Raw genomic sequence first — 10,520 nt, forward strand, 5'->3', positions numbered from 1 at the left:
ATTGGACGAAAAAAGAGTAAAAGGACTTTGTTACAATTGTGACAGCAAGTACACTAAAGGTCATACGCGTGTTGAGAATAAATTATTCTACATAGATTGTGAAGAGGAGGAAGAAAATGAACAAGAAACATCAAAAGAGGAGGATATAAACTAGGGACCAACCCCGGAGAAAGAAGAAATGAATCCAACCATATCTTGTAATGCATTGGCAGGAATTACCACTCCTCAAACTCTCAAGATAGAAAGATATATCAAGAAGAAAAAGGTAATAGTGTTGATTGATTCAAGTAGTACCCATAATTTGATTCATTGTAAGATAGCCAAGGAAATGAATTGCTTCCTATATCCAACACCAAAGTGTCAAGTGATGGTTGTAAATGGAGGAACTATAAACTACTCTGGAAAGTGCCATAATATCAAGCTAACCATTGGGAATATGTATTGAATAGTCCAATGCTTTCCATTCCAATGGGTAGTGTTGATGTTGTACTGGGAGTCCAATGGTTACAATCTTTGGGGACGATAGCTTTTAATTTTCAAGAACTTTTCTTGAAATTTCTTTGAAAAGGAAAAGAAGTTGAATTAACGGGCATCGCAGGGAAACTAAGAAAGATAATCAGCTCTAATGGCATGACAAAGCTTATAAAGAAAGAACAACGGGGCGTAATTGCACGATTATGCTCACTAGAGGTTCAAACATCAAAATCATCTATTTCTCCAGATCTCCAAAAAGTGGACAACCATTCCAAGCTATTTGAGAATCCCAAAGGCCTCCCACCTATCCGTGATCATAATCATGCTATTCATTTGATTCCAAGAAGTGTTCCTCCAAAGATCAGACTTTACAGATATCCCTATGCTTAAAAGAGTGAAATTGAACATATGGTTGCAGAAATGCTAGAGGCAGATATAATTCAACATAGTCAAAGTTCTTTCTCTGCTCTAGTAGTATTGGTGCACAAGAAGGATGGATCATGGCATATGTGTCTGGATTATAGGGAGCTCAACAAGCGCACTATTAAAGATAAATTTCCCATTCCTGTCATTCATGAATTGTTGGATAAGCTACATGGAGCAATTTACTTCACCAAGTTGGATCTTTGTTCAGGATATCATCAAATTAGAATGAAAACTGAACAAAAACAGCGTTCAGAACTCATGAGGGTCATTATGAATATTGGTCATGCCTTTTGGCCTTACTAATGCACCTTCCACATTTTAGGGTTTGACGAATTCCATTTTCAAACCCACCCTTAGAAAATCTGTGTTAGTATTTTTTATGATATACTAATCTACAGCAAGTCTTGGAAGGATCATGTTCAACATGTTGATAGGGTGCTCAAACTATTGGAGAAGAAACAATTATATGCAAAAACCTCCAAATGTTTATTTGGAGTATAGGAGGTGAAATATTTGGGTCATATTGTATCTCATGAGGGTGTTAAGGTAAACCCTTTCGAAATTAAAGCCATTAAAAAATAGAAAATCCATACAAGCATAAAGCATCTTCGAGGATTTCTCGGGTTGACAGGGTATCATCGAAAGTTTGATAAGAAGATGCATTTTCTTGGACTCTAGAAGCAACTAAAGCCTTTGAACATCATAACAAGACAATGTGCCAGGCACCGGTCTTAGCTACGCCAAACTTCACAAAAACTTTTATTGTGGAATGTGATGCCCCAAGAAATGGAATTTGTGTTGTTTTAATGCAAGATGGAAGACCCATTTCTTTTAAAAGTCGTCCAATCAAGGGAAAGTATTTACACAAACCTATTTATGAGAAGGAAATGTTGGCAATACTACATGCACTAAAGCAATGGCGACCTTACCTAATGGGAAGACATTTCAAGGTAAAAACAAATCATGATAGTCTTAAATACTTTTTGGAATAAAGATTGTCTTCAAAAGAGAAGCAAAAATGGGTCACAAAGATGTTGGGTTATGACTTTGAAATCATCTACAAAAAAGAGAAGCAAAATGTTGTTGCATATGCACTCTCAAGAAAGGATGAGGATGTGGAAGCATTGCTTTGTGTCATTTCTATTATCCAACCTGATTGGATAATCGAAGCCAGGGATGAATTGAAGAATGACGAAAAGGTATGGACACTCATTCAAAATTTGCAGCAAGATCCCAATACATATGATACATTTAGCTAGAAAAATGATTCATTATGGTACAAAGATCGCTTATATCTTTGTAACAATTCCCAACTCAAGCAAACTTTTGGAATTGCACACCTCCCCCTTAGGGGGCACTCGAGATTTTTAAAAACTTACCACAAGATCAAGAAGGAATTTTTTTGGGATGACCTTAAATCTGGTATTCAAAAGTTTGTGGCAGAATGTTTGGTTTGCCAACAAAATAAAGTTGAGACAATTAAGACCCCGGGTCTATTACAACCTTTAGCCATTCCAAGTCAACAATGGGAGGAGGTCTCAATGGATTTTATCACCGGTCTACCCAAGTATGAAGAAAAAAGTGTGATCATGGTGGTAGTTAATAGACTTACCAAGTATGAACACTTTTGTGCATTATCTCATATTTTTAAAGCCAATACAGTTGCTACTGCATTTATGGAAACAATTCAAAAGCTACATGGAAACCCAAAGATTATTGTAAGTGACAGAGATCCCATTTTCACTAGAAATTTTTGCACTGAATTATTTTCTTGTCTTGGTACTCAATTAGTTCACGGCTCGTCTTATCATCTTCAATCTGACGGGCAAATTGAGATAGTGAACAAATGTTTGGAAGGATATCTTCATTGCTTTATATCTGATAAACAAACACAATGGGTCAAGTGGTTACCTCTAGCTGAATGGTGGTATAACACTTCCTTCCATACAGCAGCAAAAATGACCCTATTTATGGCACTTTCTAGATATCATTCACCATCCATCACATCATCTTTAAGAGAAAATTCTAAGGTTCAAGAAGTGGAAGATCACATCGAACATCAACAACAAGTTCTCCAACTCTTAATGGATAACCTCAATCTGACGTAGAATCTAATGAAACAAAAGACAGATTAGCATCGTAGTGAAAGAAGTTTTGATGTAGGCAACTGGGTATTTTTATGTCTACAAACAAATGTCCCTCAAGCAAGCTAAGAAGGATAATAAATTATCACCCAAGTACTATGGTCCTTACAAGGTGTTGCAAAAGATTGGTACTATGGCATACAAATTGGAGTTGTCTGCATCTTCCCGAGTACACCCAATTTTCCATGTTTCATGCTTAAAGAAGGTTATCGGTGACAAGCTCCCAGTTCAAACAGTGTTGCCAAAACTTGACGAAGAAGGAAAAATCATATTTGAGCCTGAAGCAGTCATGGAAACAAGAACCTGGCAGGTACGGAATCGATTAATTTTAAAGTATCTCATTAAGAGGAAAAACTTACCCGCAGAAGATTCCACGTGGGAAAATGAGAATTTTATATAGAGGCATCCGGAACTACTCAAGCATTGAGGACAACACTTTTTTGAAGGAGAGGGGCATGTTAGGTCCCTATAATACTAGTGTATCCCCCTTATTGTTATTGTTAATGTAGCCCCCTATTGTTATTGTTGTGCCCATGTATCCCACATGTTGTTATTGTTGTGCCCCATAGAAGCCTACTATTTTTATTGTTGTGCCCTTGCATTACTATTATGTGGGCTCTGATTATATTGTGAACCCTTAGACTTCTATATATAGCAAGGAGGTCTTATCATTTGTAACATCCAATAATTGGTCATTTATGTAATGTAAAGGAAGTTTCCCCCTCGAAAAAGATAATTTTTAAGTCATTAATTTATCTTTTCTTTTGCTTTGTGAGTTGGTTGCATAACAATGAAAAGGTTTACAAAGTGACAGAAGAATAGGTATACCTCCCTCCAAAACTCTAATCCTTCCCTTACCTCACACCCTCATACACTCAAAACACTAAATCACCCTCACTTTTACCATTTTATTTCGAACAGTGAAAGGAGAAGCAGTCCAGCAGTGGAGGGATTTCAGATCTATATTATTGCTAAGAATCTGTGGACAACAATAGAAAATGAAGTGGTGAATGGCATTGAATGTAATATAACATACGCACTTGGCATTTGTTTTAATTTTTTACGGTTCAAACAGCGACCTATTAATGTCAGTTTCAGTTTTCAGATGATAATGATCAAATTAACTGATACATGTTTTTCTAATCATTATATATTTGTTGAAAACCTCAATGAAGTAATGTGCATAATTTTGTTGTTGCTGAAAAAATAAAATGATATTAGGCAATTTGCATATTTTAATTCAAAACTAAAATAAAGTAATATGTATGTTTTTGTTGTGACTCGCTCGAAATTTATAATGATAATATGCCATGTGCATGTTTTTATATTTTAAAATTTTTATCCAATTTTCATATATATATATATATGACGAACCCGGTTTCTATGTTTATAAAAGTACCATCCCCTACCATGTTCAAATTTTGAAAGAGACATGTTTGTTTGTGAGATATCCAAAATGCAGATGTGTCTTAAAACATTTCTGCCTTATAAAGTTATAAGGTATTGATATATCTAATCTGTGTGTTGTTAAATATGTTATTGGGTTATAATGTCAGCGAGTTGGTCTGATCCTGAGCCTCGCCCAGGGCACTCCTACAAGTTAATGATTACGATGGTTTAAATAAATAAATCCCGTCACCACTCCCATCCCCATCGCTGTCCTCGAACCCAATATCCTGTCAACTTATGTCTTTTTAGAAGAGATGTGCCAGATGCACTTTGTAATGCTCATCCTAAATTTTGAAAAGATACACAAGATGCAATTTGTAATGCTCGTCCTGAATTTAACCTGTCGTCCGTACAGTCGATATGATAACAGCGAGATAATCAAGATAACTTTGTCCATACAGCTTCTGGGAAAGAAATGGCTACTTTCAGCTGATAAAGCATTATTTCCGAAGTGCATGATTAGCCGAGACCCAAAATAAGTATATGAAAATGCTCTAAAACAACCAGAGTTGAAGGGAAAAGAAAACATTTTCGTGAATGCATGGAAACAGCTTGAGCTGATTTAGTGCTAGTTTATAAGGCTCTCATGTCTCAAACAAATTAATGTTTCCAATTAACTGAACTTGTACAAGGCATAGACTTTCAAGCCGAAATTCAGACTATTTCGTGCTTTATTTCAAACTAACATTTACAGTAAACAAAAAAGAAACTGCGCACCTTAAGCTTATGGACAGCATAATCCTCTTCAAATAATCGATGACCCAAATATCTTAAAATTTTCTCCATTTCGCTCCATTCCACAGCCTCGACCGCATAATCTTGAAGTCCAACTAGAAGAGAGGTCTTTGAGCTGAATTTTGTTCAAGGAACCTTATCCTCGATTGCCGTAAACTTCTCGCCATGCCCAAGGAAGCAGCAACCTCGCAATTGCGTCGGCCTTGAAAATCGTACTGCAGGACTCTTCAACTGATAGAACACGGCAGAAAATAATATCCCTCGTGGAACACGAAATTTCTAACGAACTTTCCGCCGAGTAACGCCAATTGGCCCTCTGGAGTCTGAAGTCCCAATATTGACTTTTACCATTCAGAATCTCAAACGAGCTTGCCATCGCATCTGCATTTGCATTATCCCCCTGACAACGACGTTAGTCTCTCACTCAAAATGGCAGAGCCGAAGTGAAAATGTGTGCCCATTTATTATTATTATTCAATTTTATTTAATAAAAGGAGTTCATTGTTAAATGATTAAAAGGATTTCGTTTTAAATAATAGCGAGGAGTCCCTCTATATTAGCGGATAGCAGCCAATGATTCCCCGCTGTTTAAAGATTAAAACAGTTTCTGTCAACCGTGTTAAATGATTCGCAAGGAGGATGTAAATGGAATGGATTAGCGGAGTAAAAATATGAATATGTCACAAAGTCGTTTATCGAAATAAATTTTTAATTAATTAGGTGAATAGGCGTCTCTTTTATTGGAGTTGGGCACTTTAATTATTTTTTTAATTAATCTTTTTGACCAGATGGCTTAAATTGAAAGATGCCAATATATTTTTGTAGTCGTCACTAAATCAATGAATGAAATTTGCAAAAGTAACTTTCTTGCATATCTAAATCATGTGATTAAACCATGCTTAAATTATTTTTTTATAAAGCATGATTAAAAATTTACCATACCATTTGTTAATCGCCACCTATTATGATTAAGACGAAGTGGAAAGATTAAAAATAGTTGTGAAATGTACGAATCGCCATCACCATCCGTTTCAATTACGTTAGGAACACCAACAGTGTCAATTCCGCCTAGACATCACTCACCATTTCAATTCTCCTATACGAAACGTGGCCAGAGGGATGTAAGACATTGATTTAGCATGGCAATCACTAACAGTTTCAATTTCATATAGCCATCACTTACCGTTTCAATTGGCCTCCTCCATGCAGATAACCACACATTAGATGGAGCGACACATTAGATGAAGCTTCACTCGAGGGATGTAACATAGTGTATGTGCCGAAAATGTAAGATAGTGTATGTTGGGAACTATGTCGGGAACTATTCTTTTGGAGGAGAAAATTTGGCAGAGGGACAACATGGACATGAAGGAGCAGCCTGCGAGATTGAAACACCTCAAGTCTCAAGTCACGGTAAGTCATATCGTTCAATATTTTTACATTGTACGTTGTATATGTCTATACCAACTTCGATAAATAATAATATTGAGATTATTGCAGATCCATGGTACCAAGTCGGCCTCGTTCTGATAACATCACTCAACAGTGCGTATGCATTGGGGTATTCAGGGATCGTCATGGTTCCCTTGGGATGGGTAGGGGGCACCTTGGGATTGATAGCAGTAGCCTTCATATCACTCTATGCAAACACCCTCCTAGCGCGTCTCCACGAAACTGGAGGCATCCGACATAGTCGATACAGAGACCTAGCTGGTCACATTTATGGTAAATTTCTTTTACACTCACCCATCCCATTCAATATAATACTTTCTTGTTACTTTCATCAAATCAACATCTTCATACTTGCACATAATCTTTTTTTGTGTAAGTAAGCGATTGTATTAAAGGAAAATATAGTACAAAACTTTTGCAAACTGCAGAAAAACGGGCCGCTAAACAGCAGGCCTAGCTTCAGGAAACTAAAAAGAATAGACTGCCCACCACGCAGGGCGGCTTAGAACCACAAGACTGACAGGGCAGCCGGAAAGGATAAAATATCCACCTCGGCTCCCAAGAAAAGAAGAGACTAGAGCAGAGCTGAACAAACAGAACCAGAAGAAGAAGGAAGACCGGTCCAAACCAAAGATTCTACACAACGAGGGTGGAATCATTTGGTCGACCTTTTTTCCCTTTCTTTTTACCGACTTTGACCCAACCAGTTGGATCTTGTTGGTCAAGAACGATTTGTAAACTGTTTTGGGCTGGAGGCGAAAGCTCCTTGTCTGAATCTGAAGGAGATGACTCATGAGTTCGTTTCTGAGAGACGGGAGGAACTGTTGCTTCCTCGTGACGCGCTGAAGGAGAAACCTGTTCTGGCATTTTGTCCATGACTTCCTCATCTTCCTCCTCGTCCTCTTCATCTGAGCTGGAAAAAACATCCATTGGGGGAGGATCATGAGGTTTCCAGCTTTTGGATTTTGGCTTGGATTTAGCTTTCTTTTTTTGGAAAGGCATTGAAGGACACGAACTTTGAAGGTGCCCTGTGAGATGACAATTTCGGCACCGAAATGCTGTATTCTCGAAATCCAGAGGTTGAGTCCAATGGAAATCACCTATTTTGAGAATGATCTGCTCAGGAAGTCCTTTACTTATGTCTATTTCTGCGCAGATTCTGGCGTAGGTATAAATTCCTTTTAGCCCTCGTGAGGGATCTGTGTCGAGGTAGCGACCTAAGGAATTGCCGATAGCTTCAAATACAACAAAGTTCCATAGATGCGCCGGAAGGTTAGGGAGTCTAACCCAGATCGGGAGTTTGGTGATGACTGCTGTGGAAGGATCGAACTCTGGGAACCACGGAGTAAGGAACAGACCCGCAGAATTCCAAAACCAAGGGCCTCCAGTCAAGACTCTTTGGTAATCCTCATTGTCAACAAACAGAGTTATAAAGAAGCCTTTAGAACAGAAAATAATCTTGCAATTGTTGGTCCAATTTGCATGAATCCATTGGTACAGATCTGCTGTACTAGGCCAAAGACCATTGAACCTGCAAATGATGCCCTTCTCTGCAAACACCTGGTGTTGCTTTTCCAACAAGGGATGTGATATTTCAATGGTGGGGGAATCCTCCAACTTGTCCACTAAGAAGGGTTTGGGAGCTTGAGCAGGAGGAGCTCTTTCCTTGGGCTTCTGAGAATGGACCGCATCTTTATAGGAAAAGGCTGCAGCTGAAGAGGACTGTCCAACAACACCCCCTCTCAGACTCATGGACAGGGTAATGGAGGCATTTCTTTGAATATTATAACAGGACAGGGGACAGGTATCCTCCAATTGTTTACCTTCATAAAGGAGACGCTGGAAGATTGTCGGGATCCCCGCCTTATTTTCCAGGAGTAGCTTGAGGTGTTGTACCAGATCTGAAGATCTCACCCAAAGCAGCATTGACTTACCGGAGATGAGTACAATCATAATCTGGAATGGTTCTGAAATTTCTGTTCTCTGCGGGCTACTGTAACCCTGATGGCCAGGAAAACTGGTAAGCACGCATCTGTCTGGGAGGGAGGCACTCCTGAGACTCACGGATGTTAGATTTGCAAGGTTATGCTTAGGCCATGCCTCCGCTGAGTCTTGGGATTTAAGCCGGAGACTTAAAACCTTTCCAGCGCATTCCGTTTGAGCTGAAACAGAGAACAGGCCCCTGTTTGGGATAAAATCTCGAAGGGGCGTTTTGTCAAACATATGCCCTGCATCCTCCTCAAATTTGGCGACCTTTGCAACGGCAAGCTTAAATGCTTCAGCTCTGGTCGTCTCGTTCACCTTAGACCACCAATCGACGCAGGCTCTCTTCCTCCAGAACACATTTGAAGCAATCCCTGCCAAATCTCTTCCATTTTTGTGCACTTCATGGCTCTTCGCCATAGAATTCGTCCTGGAACTCCGTTTCTTGCCGTGAGAATGAAGCCACGAGAGCCTCAACGAGAGCTCCAGCTTGATGGCCACGAAAGCAGCGAGGCCGTAATAACCCTTGGCCTTCAGCCATGGCAGCTCCTCCCACTTGCAAGCCGACGGAGGAGACTTCGCACTTCTCAGAAAATCACAGTTAGCAATCGCGTCCATGACTCGCTTTTTTGTAAGGAATCTGTGAGGCTTCTTCATTCCACCTATCGTCAACGCAGATTTCCGAGTAGCCATGGTTGCAAGCTGCTTCCTCGGCGCCTTCCCGCCTGAGGACTTACGGGCATTCTGCTTCGATCGGGCCATTTTCCGCCAAACCCTCGCTCTCAGTCCTCTCTGCGAATTCAACTCGACCTAGATGTAAATCGACCAGCAAGTTTTTTCATAATTGCACATAATCACTTCTTCCTTTCATATCGATTGTGATTGTGAATTTTCCCAGGTAGGAAAATGTATTACTTGACATGGACTCTACAATATATCAATCTATTCATGATCACCACTGGATTTATCATTCTAGCTGGACAAGCTTTGAAGGTAGCTCCCTACTCTTATACTTAATTACCTCCTATCCCCAAGCCATGCTCCCCTACTTTGACATGCAGCAATTCCTTATTAATTATCTATTTTTCATCTCTTCTGATTGACTGTTGTGCAGGCAATATATACTTTACACAACAATGAAGCTACCACGCTGAAGCTACCTTACTGCATCGCAATTACAGGAATCATTTGTAGCATTTTTTCATTTGGCATTCCCCACTTATCGTCTCTGAGGTTGTGGCTCGGTGTTTCAACATTCTTAAGTTGCATCTATATCATTGCTGCTATTGGATTGTCTATACGCGATGGTATCTCTCTTTTCTTTTAACCAGGATACATCTTACTTGTGATGCTTACATATCTTCTGGTTCATGGTCCTTGTCAAGTTGGGTATTAAAACAATCGCTTGGAGCAAAATCTTAATTTTCTGCTTACTTTGGATATGTAGGTCTCAATAGCCCAGCTAGAGATTATGAGATTTCAAGTTCAGGTTCAAGTAAAAGAAGAATGTTTGGAACAATTGGTGTTGCAACAAATCTCATTTTTGCATTTAATTCAGGCATGCTTCCAGAAATACAGGTATAGCAAAAGTTTCGTTTAATGATATGACTAGCGCGTAGAAAAAAGAAGGTTCTGGTCTTTTTTTAAACGCTCTCCCAAAATTTATTACTTCTCTGCCGTTGATCTTCTCTCGAAAGATCCAACGATTCACGGTAGATTTCGGGTTGACAAGACACATGGGGGTTAACCACCTGATAAAGTGGTTTCCCCACACTCCTCCACTGCTACGTGTCCTCCGATTTGTGGAATCGAAGCCAAAACTCTCGATACTGCTTACCACTGCTTTGCCGCCCGAAA

General features: G+C 39.3%; 1 protein-coding gene and 1 pseudogene across 2 annotated transcripts in view; one reads left to right on the top strand and one right to left on the bottom strand.

Moving 5' to 3' along the window:
- LOC149144958 (putative cyclic nucleotide-gated ion channel 20, chloroplastic) overlaps nucleotides 1–5,699 on the bottom strand; it is a 410,537-nt pseudogene extending 404,838 nt beyond the window's left edge. Inside the window, exon 1 of the transcript XR_016264145.1 lies at nucleotides 5,211–5,699. The product of XR_016264145.1 is annotated as a putative cyclic nucleotide-gated ion channel 20, chloroplastic (transcript). The remainder of the gene's footprint in view (nucleotides 1–5,210) is intronic.
- Nucleotides 5,700–6,730: 1,031 nt separating this feature from the next.
- Nucleotides 6,731–10,247, top strand: LOC149144960 (putative proline transporter 2). Its single transcript, XM_089449287.1, has 4 exons — nucleotides 6,731–6,953; nucleotides 9,562–9,656; nucleotides 9,778–9,970; nucleotides 10,111–10,247. Exons 1-4 carry the CDS (start codon nucleotides 6,806–6,808, stop codon nucleotides 10,245–10,247), a joined length of 573 nt encoding a protein of 190 aa, XP_089305413.1. The 5' UTR covers nucleotides 6,731–6,805.
- The last annotated feature ends 273 nt before the right edge of the window (nucleotides 10,248–10,520 follow it).

This window comes from Pinus tabuliformis, chromosome X, assembly GCF_031772625.1.
Source record: "Pinus tabuliformis cultivar Carrire ecotype Pingquan chromosome X, CPIR1, whole genome shotgun sequence".
Taxonomy (NCBI): Eukaryota; Viridiplantae; Streptophyta; class Pinopsida; order Pinales; family Pinaceae; genus Pinus; species Pinus tabuliformis.